Source organism: Medicago sativa, chromosome 3 (assembly GCF_051527215.1).
Source record: "Medicago sativa cultivar Bolivia chromosome 3, Bolivia_mono, whole genome shotgun sequence".
NCBI lineage: Eukaryota > Viridiplantae > Streptophyta > Magnoliopsida > Fabales > Fabaceae > Medicago > Medicago sativa.
The window spans coordinates 7,941,068-7,957,170 of record NC_140751.1 but is presented as its reverse complement, the minus strand read 5'-3'; the positions used below and the strand labels follow the sequence as shown (position 1 = coordinate 7,957,170).

Here is a 16,103-nt window from a genome sequence, read left to right as displayed (position 1 = left end):
GTTGTAATATCTACGCTCATAATATTCCAAATCAGATTCATTGGTATATTTTGATTTTCGGTACGTAACAATAGTAGGGATGTTATTACAAACCCTAATAATCGGAATTGGTTCTCCTCCTCTATTCGGATTGTTTCTGTTGTTGTTGTAAACCTTAGCTGTCCACGCCGCCATCTGATCTAACAGAGCTTTGATGTCCGTGGTAAGAGTCGCGGTTAAGCCGGCAAACTCTTCCCTCGTCATTAGTTGATCTCCCATGGCTGATCCGTTGGGAAAAGAACAGGAGAAACCTGCTCTGATACCAACTGACGCGGTACGAAAGCGTAGGGTTAGCAAGCGCTAAACCTAGATAGAAAAGAACAAGTTTGCAAGCGACAAACTTGTGAAAATAGGGTTGCAAGCGACAAACCTATCAAAATAAGGGTTCCGGAATCCACCAGAAATTGAGAGAAAATCTCGAATATTATTAATGAATGAAAAAGTGTGCCTCTTAGGCTACATAAGTTCTGCTTATATAGTGAAAGAAATAACAAACCCGTGGGCCAAAATAAAATAAAACGTAATAATAATAGAGAGTTCTAGAAAATTACTAAGATTTGGCTAAATAATAAATACTACTAAAACACTCTTATTATTTATTGTTAGAAAAATAATTATAAATAATTGAAATACAAAAAATAAAGGCATGTTAATGAAAAAGAATAATAAATGTTATATTGATATTATCAAATGAAAAAATATTTTGAAACAAAAAAAATTAAGAAAGATGACATCTGAGATGAATGTTTCCTTCAAAAAAAAAAATTGAGATGAATGTAGTAATATATTTAATCCTTTTTTTTTTTACCAAATATTTAATCCTTTTAAATGTCCTGCTTTTCCTTTTAAATAAATAAGTCCCGCCTTTATTTGGTTAAAATTGATTAGGGTGGGAGAAGAGGAAAATAAAAAATATTCACAATCACAAGATTCACGAGGAAGGTTCAAAGAGGTCTCTTGCTTTGGTCACATCTTCCAACGATCTCGGCATCTCACTCTCTTTCTTCGAAAACCCCAACACCCCACAACATAACTTTTTCGTCGAATCTGAGGTTATCCCCTTCAATGAATAACCCTTTCGAAACGAAACCTTTCAATGTGAATCGTTCCATTCTGCGCATAAGTTATTCAGTCTCAGAATGGTTTCTAGTTTACAGTGTCGCTGTATAACAACAGGTAATGAAGAGGAGAGGGTTTTAAACGGGTCAGGATATCAGTTTGACCCGGTTGGAGTTTTGGGTTTCAGTCTGCTGTTGTCGTAGCGGTGTGTTTCTGGTGGCAGGCTGCAGTTCTGTTCTGTTTATTGTGCCTCTTGAGCTAGGTAGTGTTTCTAATAATATTTAGCCGTTTCAAAAGAAGAAAATCACTGTACTAGCAGAGAAAAGTAATAAAAATATTGACCCTAAAAAAAACAGCAAATATCAACAATGAATCACAGTCACACCACATCTAACCAACATAACTAGGCAAGACTTGGACATACTAACAGACCACTAAGATAGCAAGGCTAACATAAAAACAATGTCAAAAATACAACAATGCAAAGGTCCATCACCACCATATCAAAATACCAAACAGAGAGATAATGAAATGCAATTGCAATCCAACAGCACGCAAAACCAACTATAGCAGCACAAGCCTGGGAACCGAAGGATGGCTGAAAAACAGATAGTCCGGCCCGAATTCACTGAAAAAATGAGGCATTCCTCCTACGACTGAGGTTGAATCTGATCTGAAAAGACCTGCAGAAATAACAAGCCAAAATAACTCATTGATTGAAGAAAAAATCCAAAACTTGACAACTATCAAGTTCAACAAATCTAAAGAAATAAAATGTAAAAACTACATACAATGATAACAAAGTCAAGGCAAACAATAGTTAGAATCCAATCAGTATTGTGTCAAGTATTAAGAACACACATGTAAGACATATGTAGATATATCGATAACAAAATACACAAATGCCATTTGGAAATATAAGGAAACCCCCTTTAGCAAGTTTAATTGATTTCTTAAAACTAAAAGTTTTAAATGAATTCAATTCATAGTATTAGAACCCCATAAGCTTGACAATTTTGGGCTTCTATCTTAAGTCTCACTGCTTATACAAAGAACCCCAACCTTAAACAAATAGTGGCTAAATTTGAATAGCAAAACTACAATAAATGCAGCCATCAAAAGATTATCATATAACTGCAATTTAACATAGAAATAATATAATCCAGAGTGAAATAAGGCAAAATAGTAAACAATTTTATCTGTAACAAGTAATGACCAACACAACCTTATTCAAATTATTACTACACTGTATAATCAGCCAATAAATCAAATTCTTCTATCAATACATATTCCATTAGTCACTACTAAGAGGATATAAATAATGTACCTACAAAAAATGGCTCTGAAGTCAAACTCATAAACTAAGTTCTCATCTTTATCTTTCACTTTAATTCTATATTCACATTCTGAACTACACAAGTGACAAGATGTAGACAGAGACTTATGTTCTGCACGGTTTAGCATAAGTTTTCCCTTCCATTAAGGATAACCGAAACAGTAAGAAAATTAAAACAGAAGCAAGCGTCCTTGTCTATCACCAACAAAACCCCAAGTTTCTTGAGATGGGGACCTTGGCACCAAGGTATATTAGCTCTCAAGCCAAACAATCAACCTCAAAAATGAAGCTTCAATTCATCTCTAAGCTAAAAGGTGTGTAACGGGTCTCCATTTTATACTAAAATGAATGGATTTGATAGATGTGAATAATAAAATGAATGGATGAGATCATTCAACTTTGCGTCTCTTTTTCAGTATAGTGCACCTTTTTTTATACTCCCTCCGTATCAAAATGAGTGTCGCTTTACCTCATTGCACACAGATTAAGGAATGGAATGAAATAATCATTAGACATAACACTTTTACTAAACTTCCCTTACTTTATAAGAAAAAGACAAACTTAAAGTTGCATTGAAAATTGTGTGAGAGAAAAGTTGATGAGGGTAAAGTTGGAAGAAAAAAATTAAAGTTGTATTGGAAATGTAAAGCGACATTCATTTTGAAACAAATTTTTTTTGCTAAAGCGACACTCATTTTGAAATGGAGGGAGTAAGTTCTACAACAATTATCTTCTTTAAAAACTGACATCACAATAGTATCATACGACCTATTCACTTTAGTTCATAATGCATTGTGCAAGATTTGAAGAAAACAGTAAAAAAATTGAGCAACACTAAGCAGGCATTATTACATCTAATTCATAACGCAAATCTTAGAAAATCAAATGACAAACCTTTTAATACAATTCATGATTCTGAACTATTTAAAATATAGTGCAAGATGTGAGAGAATTAACAACTCAAATTAACCAAACTATTGAAAACAAAAACTAACCATATATATGTTGCAGTTGAATCCATGCTTAAGGTGATATGAGACTCTCAATGTAGACAATTGCTTTTGTATATTTATAGTTGTTTTGAAACTCAGGAATATTCGAAGTGCCAGTTTTGGAATCATAAACAACCAACTTGATATCGTGTGTCATATCATGAATATCCAACTGATAACATTTCACCAACAGTTGGTCATTCTCTGAAATATATAAAGCATCCCAATATAGTGCGTCTATACCCCGATCTTGCATGTTAGGAATAGTGTACAATTTAGTCCAAGACTCTTGATTTCCATACTCCTTCATAATCCAAACATCCAAATATTCATCACTACTTGCAAAGACACACAAGCAATCCCTCAACACACCAAAGTCCCACGAATTATTTTCATCCTCGAAGTCAGGTGGGCAAAGTTTTTGATACGACTCGTTCTCTAAATGAAGAGAAATAATGACATCGGATGCAAACCAATTAACAGTGCCACTAACAAATACTCCCATTTCATAAATGATGTAATCAAATGGGATGTCCTCTATTCTTGTCCAATAATCAGTCCCCAAAGTATAAACAAAAACTTCATTTTTTGTAGAAACAGAAATGACCTTATAATTATGAATGAAATGATCATACCCAAAGCTTAGTGATTTCCATTTGTGCTTCCTCAAACGAGGCAATAACTTAAATGTTCTAATGGAAGGGTTCCACAAAAAATAAGAACCAACATCGAGATAACCGCAAAAGATGCCATCGCAAGAACACACTACCTTAGGTAAATTATGTTCATTTGTGAGAGTACTGGGAAAGTAAAGTTGTTTCTGTGTAACAACGGTAGAAGTAGAAAAAACCGAAGGGATTGGAGAATCATACATAACTAACTCATCATCCTTTTTTGTTAACATGAGGTGGTGACGCTTTAATGACAATTGAAGATGTTTCTTTACGAATTTTGGATCAGAAATTAAAGAATTGAAAAACTTACAGAGGCACCGAAGCTGCACGAGTAATTTCACCGGAAGCCTACAGAGAATCTCAGGAAGGAGATCAACAGGAAGAGATGGAAGCTCCGACGGTGGGTATGTTAGGGTTCCGGTGGCCAATCGCTGCCTCTGAGTGTTGGTTGTTTCCTCCGTGAGTTGCTGAGAAGAAACGACGTCGTTTCCTTGAGCCATTTCTAGAACTACTAAAATCAATTGTTTGCTCGCCAGAGAGAGAGACGCTATCTATTCATCAAATTAGGATATACACACACACTCTCTGTTTCTCGCATCTCAATTTTTTATATAAAACTATATTTATAATTTCTCTCAAAAAAATTATTATTAACTTTATTTTTATAACAGGTTCAATTTTATTTTATTTTTGAAAGGGCTTAGAAAATGTATTAATAAACTATAATAAGCACCTCTAAGTGCATCAAAGAAACTTAATAATTCGATCAAAGCATATTTTTAATGGAAGTTTTTTAATTAATAAGGATCGCCGCTTGTTAAGGACCATATTTAAGTAAGAAAAAATACGATAACTTTTGAAAACCCCCTTAGTCCACCAAACTGAAGAAGATGATCTGTTAAAGTACTATAAACAAGATACACCTAACCGGTCGCAAATCACATACCAAAGAAGATCATACAAGTCACATTTAAAAAATGAATGACCTTGATCTTCCAAACAACCACAAATAGCCACAATATGCCGCCTAAACAAATTATCCTTTGTTGGAATTCGATTCTGAAACAAATGCCAGACAAAAATGTTGAATTTGAGCGATACCGCTTTAAACCACATGATTATAACCCACATTAAAATTAAGTTCAACAACAGTCGAGTTATTTAAGCACTTTTGACTCTGTACTGTTGGGTAGAATGAAGCTTTCAAACCCAACGGTATGTGACCTCAACCTGCAAACACAACATGAGTCAATCGATCCACACATGTCCTCACCAACTCCTCCTCCCCACACAAACAAAATCTCCTTCGTCAATTCCACCTCTCATCATTAGTTTTGTAATTTAAATATTTAATCTTTATTAATTTATCTATACCTATAAATTATTGATTAAATTGTTAAATTCAAAATATTTTAATATCATAACAATAACATGTCATAAGAAAAAAAGTCACTTGATATATAACATGAACATTTGTAAAAAAAAAACAAAAGACTCAAATTGGTAAAAAAATAATCTAAAAGACTAAAATTCGAAGGAACGTTTAGAACCTGATCTTCTCCTTTAAAATTGGCTCATTCCCCCTCTCCTTCCCCAATTATTAGGCATTGAATCAATCAAACAATACATAAATTAAAAATGACCAACTCTAGGATGCATAAGTGAGACAAGTCTTGCATCATACACAATTAAATTTATATAAATGAATTAATAAATTTTACTCTAGGATGCATAAGTGAGACAATTCTTGCATCATACACAATTAAATTTATATAAATGAATTAATAAATTTTATTTTGAATAAAATATGATGTGACTTTTTAATCCAATAAAAAAACATTATATATGTTACATGTTAACCAAAATCATTAGAAATATATTTAACGGAGTAATAATCATTTTGATTCTTAAATGTGTAACGAATAATCACAATAGTTTCTCAATATATCAAAAATTCAAAATAGTTTTTGACCATGCACTTCGTTAGTTAAAATTTTCCCTGACATTAAAATAGTCTCTCAATGCTAACATTAAATCTTTTCACATAGAAACATATATGACTTATAAGATTAATATGATAATAAATGATTATATTGAATGACTAATATGACAATATTAAAGAGACATTTTAATATAATGAACTATTTTAATTAACATAATGTACAATCAAAGACTATTTTAAAATTTCAAATGCTTTCAAAGGCTACTGTGACTACATTATAAATAAATTGAGACACAAAATCATTATGATTATTATATTTAACCCTTTTTAAATGTCCCGCCTTTATTTGGTTGAATTTGATTACGGCGGGAGAAGAGAGAAATTCTGAAGGATCCATTGATCTTCGTTTTAGTAATATAAGATTTTTGGTATTGATACAACAATGGAAGAATGAGCCCCGATTTAAATAAGAAATTAAGTTGGTGAAATGGACGGACTCCAAACAAATAATGCAATGTAGTGAATTAATATATAAAGATATAAATTAGATTGAAATGGACGGACACCAAACAAATAATGTAATGAAGTTAAATAATAGATAAGACACAAAGTGACAAAATACAAACAACGACTTGACAACATAGTTAAATAATAGATAAAGATAGAAAAACTTCAAACAAATAATGCAATGAAGTTAAATAATAGATAAGGCACAAAGTGACAAAATACAAACAACGACTTAACAACATTTGTCCCCCACTTCCTCCTCATTCAACATGTTGAATTTTTTTCAACCCCAAATAATCCACCTCACTTTCAACACTCCATTGAACTACTTAATTTTTTTTTCTTCCAACAACCATTGTAACTAGTCTTATAGGATCGGATTAATATGACGATAAATAATTATATTGAAGTACTAATATAATCATATTAACAAAACATTTTAAAATAACAAACTATTTTTGATTAACACAATGCACAATCAATAACTATTTCAAAATTTTAATAAGTTAAAAGAACTATTGTAGTTATCTTGTAAATTGAGACACAAAATGATTAGAATTCTGCTCTTCACCCTGCACTTTTCACTCGCGCCCTGCAGCCATGCCAAAAATGCCCTTACGTTAGTTAACTAACGCATGTGTAAATCAAATATGACTTAATTTTACACATGTGTGACTTAAGTCTGTTGGAACAAAATGTGTTTAACAATAAACCTTAATAAAGAGTTTTGATGATAACAAGGTATTAAAAATTGTAAATTGGACTAACTAATTTTTGTTCAAGTGTACAGGACCATAGTTAAAAATTTACATCATATAAAGGTTTTGAAGAACAAAAAGAGAGCTAAGGAATCGAGAAAAGGAAGCTTTAAAGCGTCTGAAGAGAAGTGTTCCCGAAGACTAAAAGTGCTCCTGAAGACAAAGTGCTCCTGAAGAATGATGACGTCATCAGAAGCTGAAGTTCATCAAAAGCGGGTAGTTCAGAAGCGACTTCATCAGAAACTGAAGCTCATCAGAAGCTGATTATCACCACAAGCTGAAGATTCAAGGATCAACACTTCAAAAGTTGTCTATTGGATTCGAAAGCAATGCAGAAGACTAGTGGAACTTTACAACTGTCATTTTGGTGAAGATTTGAAGGCTTTGGAAGCTTATCTTCAAAGAGCGTTGACATTGTACTGTGTACGAACTGTACAACCACCTTCTCCACTACTCTGCAGTTGTCCACGCTACAAGACAAGAGAACAGCTCGAGAATAAGGCTACGCCTGCAAAGATGTTCCTTCACAATGGGAATGAATTTCAAATTGGTTCTTCATAGGATAACAACCAAATCAGGCAAAAGATCATTGGTGAAAGATCAAGCTTCAACAACGACTCTTTTGATGTGCTGGCAATTTCACAACGTCTCTTTCACACCTCTATATAAATGAGTGAAGACTTAGAGATTGGCATACGACTCATCTACAATTTACAAGCGCCAAAACTTTGCTGAAATTGTTCTGCATTTACTTAGAATTTATGTTTCTCAAAGTCTCATCTTAGAAATTCTTAAGTCTTAGAGTTTGTATCTGATTTGTATTGTGAGCACCTCTGATTGTATATCAAGCGTTCAATCTCAAACATTTTTCTTTGTAATCTTGTTTGATTAGGAAGTCTCTTGCAGTTGTGCTTGAGCATAGAAGTCTCTTGACTGTGTTCTTGAGCATAGGTAGACTCTTGCAAAGTGTGCTTGAGCAAAGGAAGTCTCTTACTGTGTGCTTGAGCAATTGTAATTAGATATTACATTCTAGTGAAATCTCCTTGGAAGTGCATGGGGGATATTACATTCTAGTGAAATCTCCTTGCATGTGTAAAATTAAGTCATGTTTGATTTACACATGCGTTAGTTAACTAACGTAAGGACATTTTTGGCATGGCTGCAGGGCGCGAGTGAAAAGTGCATGGTGAAGAGCAAAATTCAAAAGATTATTATCTATCCTTATATTTAGCTTTTTGCTAAAAAAAAAAAAAAAAACCTTTTAAAATGTGCCGCCTTTTCCTTAAAAAAAAATGTGCCGCCTTTATTTGGTTGAATTTGATTAGGGCGGGAGAAGAGAAAAATTAGATTGACAACATAACTTGTCCCAAATGTTGTTAAATATAAACGAAACCCATAAACAAGATTGAAACAAGAAAGAAAAAAAGAAGAAGCATGATGAGTAGTGGAAATGCAACACAGGTTCGAAAAGGAGACATAGTTTGGGCAAGAGAAATTCACAACAACAACGATTGGTCTCCAGCTTTGGTCACCTCGGCATCTCCCTTTCCTTCTTCAACAACCCTAACACCCTACAACGCACCTTCTTTCTTGAATCCGAGGTTATTCCTTTCGATGAATTACCCTTTCAAAACGAATCCAAAGGGTTCCGTTCTGCGCTTAGGTTATTTGGTCTGAGAATCGTTTCGAATTTGCGGTGTTGCTGTATAACGGGTCGTAATGAAGAGAAGAGGGTTTTATCTAAGTCGGGTTATCAGTTTGACCCGGTTGGAGTTTTGGGTTTTGTTTTAGATGCTTCTATTTTGCCTTGGGTTGAGGCTTCACGTGCTGTTGATGCTTCGTGTGTTGTTGATGCCGTTAAAGTCATTGCTCAGGTTCATGCTTTTCGTGAGTACTCTTCCATTCATCAGAAGAAAGTCTATAGAGAAGCTCGAAAATTAGGTACTTTTTATTATCTTTTTTTTTTCCTTCCCCTAATTGACTGTTGAGATGATAAGAATTTTGATAAATATCTATGAAACACATAATTTGAGAAAATGACATAATTGAATACAATCTCATGTGTTAGTTATGTCGGAGAATTTCGTGTGATGTGTTTGACACTGGACACACATTCGATCAAACGTGTCGGTGCTACAAAGATAAATGTTACCTCGTTTGGTTCTTGGATTAGAAATTTTGATAAAATATTGCAACATAAAAGTGGTTACATAAGATAAGAAATATTGAGTAAAATTATGAAAGACAGAATTGGGGTAATTATTGTGGAAAACAGGGTAGAGATTTCCTTTTTAAAAAAAGGGTTGAAATTTGTATATAGTCATTTGTGGAAAAGATGGTAGAAATTGTATTTAGACATGACATTTGTGAAGAAGAGTCATAGAAGCATGATAAGGGTTTAACAAAATATGGTTGTTACAAAGTGATAAGAGACTAAGGAGTTAGGAAGAGAGTGATCAAAGGTTCGAATTCTGATTCTTTTCTGACACTGATTAGTTATTATTAAAGTACTTAGTACTAAACAACGATGGATACTTCGTAAGAATAACATTATTAACAAAATAGAGTATATTGTTGAATTTTTATACAAAAACTCTAGATTGGATTATTAAAAAGTAATATTAAAAGATCTTATAAGTTGAATGATATTACCATTGTTAAGTGTGACAGTATTGTAAAAGTCTTATAGTAAAAGTCTTATAAATACATGAATGTCCAGAACACAAGTTCATTACCTGACAACACTTAAAAGCAAGAGCTGAATACCTATGCAAAATTAAATGACAGAACCAAAATATACACCTATGCATACACAAAAATTGCTTTTGCGTTGGGGGTCTGGTATGGGATTAATAATTCATCGGGACTGATTTAAGTAATCAATCAGATTTATGTACAATGGTAGAATTAGAGGGGGGAAATAAAAGCGTTAAAAAAAGATAGCTCCGAATTTGGTACGTGGTAATTTGGGTGATATGGAAGAAGAGGAATGACAAAATCTTCTCTAATGTGAACTGCTGTGCGGCTGAAGTAGATGAGATTAAGATGATTTCACGGAAATGGGTCCTGAGTAGACTGCAAAAACTCATGTCTTACTTTGAATGGTGTTGGAACCCTTCACTGTGTATGCTTTTGTATTGGGGTCTGCTGTGAGGTCGGGTGCTGATTGGTGGCTGTGTTTTGGTCGTTGCCTTGATTGTCTGTCTGTTGTTACCCCTTTGCCATAGTCCTTCGAGATGCCAGGTCTATAGTGGTTTGTGTTTAGGTGATTTACGTTTTCCTTTTTGTAAGGGGCAGCTGTTAATTCTGTGACCTGCTAAGGGGGTGTTTTGGGGTTGTTGTATCAGCAGTTTTAGCTACAGAGGCAGTTTTTTTAGTAGTTCCTAGTTGTTTTTTTGCTATTCAGAATTTTATTTGTATCTTCAATCTCAAGAGCAGCTTGTGCTCAAGTGTTTTCAATAAAAGTTTAGCCATTCAAATAAAAAGAAAGAAATAGATTTGTTTATGCTGTGCAAACAGCACCTTATCATGTCAAAAAGGCACTGGTAAAACATCGAGTCATAGCACACGGATGCAGAAGAAAGATAGAGGTAGATTATTGTCTTGTATAGTAATGCAGAGGTATGTTCATGTGGTGCAGCAGTGTGTCACGAGTGAACAGGATTGTTCGACAGTGTTTGTTCACAGGAGGCTACCAGGTCATCGCTGGAAGAGTGAACAAAACTGTCTTCAGGAGTAGGATGGGAATGATGGCAGGGGTGGCTTTGGTTGGCAGGGAAGCATTGGGATGGAGCAAAGAAGTAGAACCATACGGTGAAATGTTCTTGCTTATCAATATTTCGGGCTCAATTTTTCCTTTTTATCAAACTATATTACACGGGAATAAATTTGTGATATTGAGTTTGAACGAGTCCACACAATTTCAACCAATTTTTCCAAAAATTGAGTATGTATGTGATTCAACTAGATTTTCCTACCTAGAAACATGCCACGGACTAGTTTACTAGTCCACTTGTGAGTTTGTTAACCATGCTTGTGACGATTATCCATAATTTGAAATGGAAAAAGTTTTATACTATATGATTTTAATTTGTTAATATTTACCATTTTCTTGACATAACTAAGCTTCTATTCTCATTCCTATGTCGAATAGTATCTTGATATTAAATGCTTATGGTGTTTATTAGGTCATAATGTGAAGCAACATCAACGTTCCTCTTTGAGTCAGAAGGTACTCTCAGTTACTCGAGAACCCAAGGAAAAACATCAGGTCACATCCGACCGAATGCAGAAAAACATGACCGTTGGTGCTATAAGATTGAAGCCAACAGTTCCTGATTTGGAAGGGCATTCTGTACAGTTGTTTCAGAATAAACTTTTGATTATTCCAGAGGATCCAGCAACCAGTGGTAAGGCTGAACTCTTTATGCATTCTCCTGCCTTAATCCCATTCCACATTTGGGGAAAGAATCTAATGTTAGAAAGGAAGAACCGTCCGATATTTGAAAATACATTAGATCATGGAATAGTTGATATCTGCTTTGAAAATTGTTCTAGAATGAGTGAGGCTCATTTTTCTATCGCTTCCAAATTCCAATTTCAAGACTCATTTGGTTGATTATATCGGTGAAAGAGGAGACAATGTACCAAGGCTTTTCTCCAGGTTACCTGACATTGAAACTACTATATGCCTCAACAGAAAAAGAAAGCGACCAGATAAAAGTGCTTCATGTCCTCAAATTCGCAGAGCTCAAGAACATGAAGGGTTTGCGTGCATCTCAAGAAATGCCAGACCTAGGATCTCACATATCAGTATTCTTGAACCAGAAGAAAGTATTCGAAAAGACAATCAGGCCTGCATACACTTTTCTGAAACTAGCATAAACTTCAGTGATGAGGCCCATAAAGTGGATATTGAAAGATGTCAAAAATAGACGTTCCAACAGTCTTTTACATGTGAATCATCTCCTAGTTTAGTGTTTGGCTTCCATTCTGATAATCATGAGGCTAATGCCAGTTCAGCAAAAGTTAAATCTGTATTAAGATCTAACTCTTCTGTTTACCAGGAGAGGCTGTTGTGATAGTGATAAAAGTATAACACCTCTTAAGCCAAAAGAGTCTGAAAGAATAAAATCACTTTCTGGGAATCGTTCGTTAGAGGGTATAAATTCCTATCAATATGTTGCTTCTTGTTCACTATTCAATTTAAAAGTTGGAGAGCAACCAAAAACACATGTTCCCATTTGTCCGACATTTCTGAACATGAAGTTCCCCAAGAATTTCAACCTACCATCAAAGGAACAGCTAATAAAGAAGTTCAGTATATTTGGCTCTGTAGATTCTTCAAACACAAGTGTCTTTTGTACCGGCTCAGATCTGGTGGCTTTTTTCGAAGAAAGTGATGCAGTTGCTGCATATCAATATGCCAAAAGGAAGGTCTGGTTTGGTGATGCTGGTATCCGGTGTTGGCTAGATCCTTTTGAACACAAACGAAGAAAGTTGAAGCATTTATATCACATGCATCCCTCAGCAAAACTAACAGGATCACCTCTGAAATCATGTCTGAAAAAATCCAATTCCTTGAAACAGGAAAACAGAAAGAAACATTATAGGGTAAGATTTACAATAGAAACTTAGTTTGTACCAATTTATTGTTTTAAGCATGTTGTATGCTATTTATCTTTATTCCTTTTTTACTATGGATAATGAATGCCAACAGCTTTATTTAATATCATGGCTTATATTTTTTTTGTATTGCCTAGTGAACACACCATGAGTGGATAAAACACTAATAATTACTTAATTAGACTAAGGATTTCAAAATTAGTTGAGAGTCATACCTGGGAGGAAAGAAGCATCCATCCTCTTTTGTGACCAAGTTAAGCTGCAGTTAGCAAGATCAAAATAAGAACACTGCATATAATTTTCATTATAACATCTTAGTGAAAAAAGGTACTGTTAAATTAATGCTACTCTCTACAATTCTCACAATATTTTTCAAATGTGACATTTGTTCAATGCAATTAGACTACGAAACACTGACACAGAACATTGCGACATCAACACTGGTCAAAGTAAATCTCCATTGAATACTTACTAAAATATGCAATGATAAGAAATGGACTAGTTATTTCTCTTTGAACTTGGAAAAGTTTGAACACATTAAAGACACAAATGAATAAACTATATCTCATAATAAAGAACATGTAGAACACACATGTTAAGGAAATATTATTTATAAGTCAAATAAAAGGTAACGAAATCAAAGGGATACTCACATTGCGCCGCCTCCAGCTGGACCAATTACCTTGCATGCTGACATAGCAGTTATGCAAATGCCATTTGCTACCCCTCTTTGATGTTGATCCTGTTTTCCGGAAAAAATATAAGTCATGTATATCTTGTGCAATTTCATACAGAACTTTTTCAAGGGGAAAAAAAATCTGAAGAGTAAAAACAAAATCTTACCACTGCTCTATTTTGCAGAATGAATAAACCAGTAGAAATTATCTCCTAATTCCATCAAAAAGAAATCAATTAGGCAAGTTCAATCAAGATCAAGTTTTCAATAAAATTAAACCGATCTCCCGAGTTTCAGCAAAGTCAATTCAACTCCTTTTCAATCTCAATATCGCTCGTTGGCTGTAGCGAGATAGAGTTTCACTTACAATCAAAAGATTCTTTAAAATGGAAGCACTATATATCGATATGTACAGTGTAAAGCCGGACAACATTGTCATGAAGGGGAAGCTTTGCAAGATTGGTATTGATAACACCTACAAGTATATGATGAAGGCATATTTTAAATTAAACAAAAAATGAAATGTTGAATCTGAGTATTTGTCACAAAAGGTGAATGCTAAGTGCTAACCCCTGCGATGCGAGCAAGAACGATAGGTCCACAAATTTTTTGCACTGGTTGATATAAGCCAAGCTGGAACATTATAATACCGACACCTGAACAAATTTAATATGGTTCAAGTATATTCAGATTATGTCTGCATAAAATCCATTTTTGATTCATCGATCAAGCAAGTAACCAAATAGCGTCATGTCATCCCGGAAAAGTTTATGTGCAAGGGCTATCATTCGTTGGAGATAAAGGGTTAAGAAGGAAGGAGTGTTCCTATTCTTAATAAATATCTAGAGATTCGTAAATGTCAAAGATGTACCTGATACTGCAAGAATATTGCTGACATCATTAGTTCCAAAGTTCAAACCGCCTAACCTTCGAGGACTTTCAGCCCCTAATGGGAAAATCTTCAAAAATAAATTGCAGAATAATATAAATAGATGCACATATTGATGAATAGTAGTAGAATCAGTAACAAGTCAAAACTCAAAACAGAAACATCTTTAAGTAGGAATAATATAATAATACCTCTGCAAAAGGAATGTCATGAATCGCGAAAACACAATAAACAATGATAGATGACATTAAGGGCCAATTTTTTAGGAGGCTTTCATCTTTTTGGATTGTCTTATTTTTCTCATCCTCGTTGGTTCCATTTTCTAAAGCTTCAATTTTGTTGGTCGATACTTTGTGATTATGAAGTGTCTCCTACATCGATGAAGACGTTTTAGATCATTAGTACTGATAGGAAAAAACCGAAAACCACATAAAAAGGATACTGAAATATGGTGATATATCATCACTAAATTAAGATCAAAATATAAGTCACATACCATAAAGAGGGCAACTATATATGTGATAAAATGTTAGAATTCAAGATACATACCGGTAGCCAAATGCAGGAAATTGCTACTACGAATGCCATAGCTGATACAATGAAGCACGACAAGAAGTATGGAAACCTGCAGGGAGGTTTAAGTTTTGACAAATGAAACTTAGTACAATAACAATGAAAAACAGAATAGATGATTAGAGTTTGTTATAAGATGAAAAAATAACCCCCTTACTTATCCCAAAAGGAATCCTTTGGAAATATATTTGGATATTTCTGTTCTGGCTGTGAAACAAAATTGACAAACTATTAGAGAAACAAGTGACAAATGCTTTTCCCAATTTGGAATAGAGTATTACCTTTTTCAACATGAAATATATACTACCTTCAACCATTTTTATAAGCCCCTGTATATCATTTTTTTGTATATGTTAAGAAAAATTGACAATGTAATTAGTGTATATTGTGTATGAATATTTCTAAATTTCCATTTGTGTGTAGATTTGTCAAATTCTGACTTTTCATCTTCCAAAATGAATTAGTGGTATTAGTAAGGTGTACATTTTGAAAAAAATAATAATAAATGTAACGAGTATTTTGAAATAGAGCTTATATTAATGGACACGTTTTTCCAAAGAAACAAAAGCTTAAGTAGTACCTAAATTTGGGGACACAGATGGAATGGCAAATCATGTCTTGCAATACAAGTTATCTTAAATCCATGTAAAAGACTAGATGCATTAATTATTGGGTTAAATATGTTTTTGGTCCCTATAAAATTGGGACCTTTTAAGTTTAATCCTTACTTAATTTTAATAGTTCTTTTGGTCCCTAAAAAAAAATTGCACTCAGTATTAGTTCCTCCTTAATTCAAATTTGTTTAATTTATGCTTAAACTCTTGAGTTTTTGAACAATTTTTTGTAGACGTGTTAAGAACATTACTAAAAGTTCCTCTGCAAAAAATTATCGCAAAATTTGATTTCAACGTCCATATATTGTTGATTTTATCTTTAACTTGCCGTTTTAAAAAAGTCATATTTAATTCGTTTCATGCTAAAAAATTCTAATTTTAGTAAATGAACCTTTCACAGTGTTCTAAACTTGTCTAAA

At 33.7% G+C, this 16,103-nt stretch overlaps 3 protein-coding genes, 1 long non-coding RNA gene and 1 pseudogene across 5 annotated transcripts in view; 2 read left to right on the top strand and 3 right to left on the bottom strand.

Annotated features, from left to right (window-relative positions):
• Window positions 1-16,103, top strand: part of LOC146935403 (F-box/kelch-repeat protein At3g23880-like) — a 52,234-nt gene that overhangs the window by 31,112 nt on the left and 5,019 nt on the right. The gene's annotated exons all lie outside the window — the stretch shown is intronic.
• On the bottom strand, window positions 1,412-4,696 carry LOC146935407 (F-box/kelch-repeat protein At3g23880-like). Its single transcript, XM_085750608.1, has 2 exons — window positions 3,430-4,696; window positions 1,412-1,781 (listed from the first exon to the last, which is right to left on the bottom strand). Exon 1 carries the CDS (start codon window positions 4,598-4,600, stop codon window positions 3,458-3,460), a length of 1,143 nt encoding a protein of 380 aa, XP_085606734.1. The 5' UTR covers window positions 4,601-4,696; the 3' UTR covers window positions 1,412-1,781; window positions 3,430-3,457.
• Window positions 8,617-13,036, top strand: LOC146935406 (uncharacterized; annotated as a pseudogene). Its single transcript, XR_015030212.1, has 2 exons — window positions 8,617-9,248; window positions 11,495-13,036. The product of XR_015030212.1 is annotated as an uncharacterized LOC146935406 (transcript).
• Window positions 12,173-14,562, bottom strand: LOC146935405 (protein ZINC INDUCED FACILITATOR 1-like). Its single transcript, XM_085750616.1, has 7 exons — window positions 14,480-14,562; window positions 14,179-14,264; window positions 13,976-14,083; window positions 13,776-13,820; window positions 13,586-13,674; window positions 13,148-13,220; window positions 12,173-12,886 (listed from the first exon to the last, which is right to left on the bottom strand). The coding sequence occupies exons 2-6, from the start codon at window positions 14,248-14,250 to the stop codon at window positions 13,187-13,189; spliced, it is 348 nt and encodes a 115-aa protein (XP_085606742.1). The 5' UTR covers window positions 14,251-14,264; window positions 14,480-14,562; the 3' UTR covers window positions 12,173-12,886; window positions 13,148-13,186.
• Window positions 14,648-15,394, bottom strand: LOC146935404 (uncharacterized). The gene is made up of 3 exons (XR_015030228.1): window positions 15,228-15,394; window positions 15,047-15,122; window positions 14,648-14,868 (listed from the first exon to the last, which is right to left on the bottom strand). It is a non-coding gene; the product is annotated as an uncharacterized LOC146935404 (long non-coding RNA).

Bases quoted from the DNA above. Each gene is read 5' to 3' on its own strand.
- LOC146935407 (XM_085750608.1), bottom strand. From the start codon at position 4,600: ATGGCTCAAGGAAACGACGTCGTTTCTTCTCAGCAACTCACGGAGGAA.
- LOC146935405 (XM_085750616.1), bottom strand. From the start codon at position 14,250: ATGTTCCAGCTTGGCTTATATCAACCAGTGCAAAAAATTTGTGGACCT. The intron at 14,084-14,178 runs GTTAGCACTTAG...ATATACTTGTAG, and splicing joins TTCTTGCTCGCATCGCAGGG to GTGTTATCAATACCAATCTT. The intron at 13,221-13,585 runs GTGAGTATCCCT...AATTATATGCAG, and splicing joins CCAGCTGGAGGCGGCGCAAT to TGTTCTTATTTTGATCTTGC.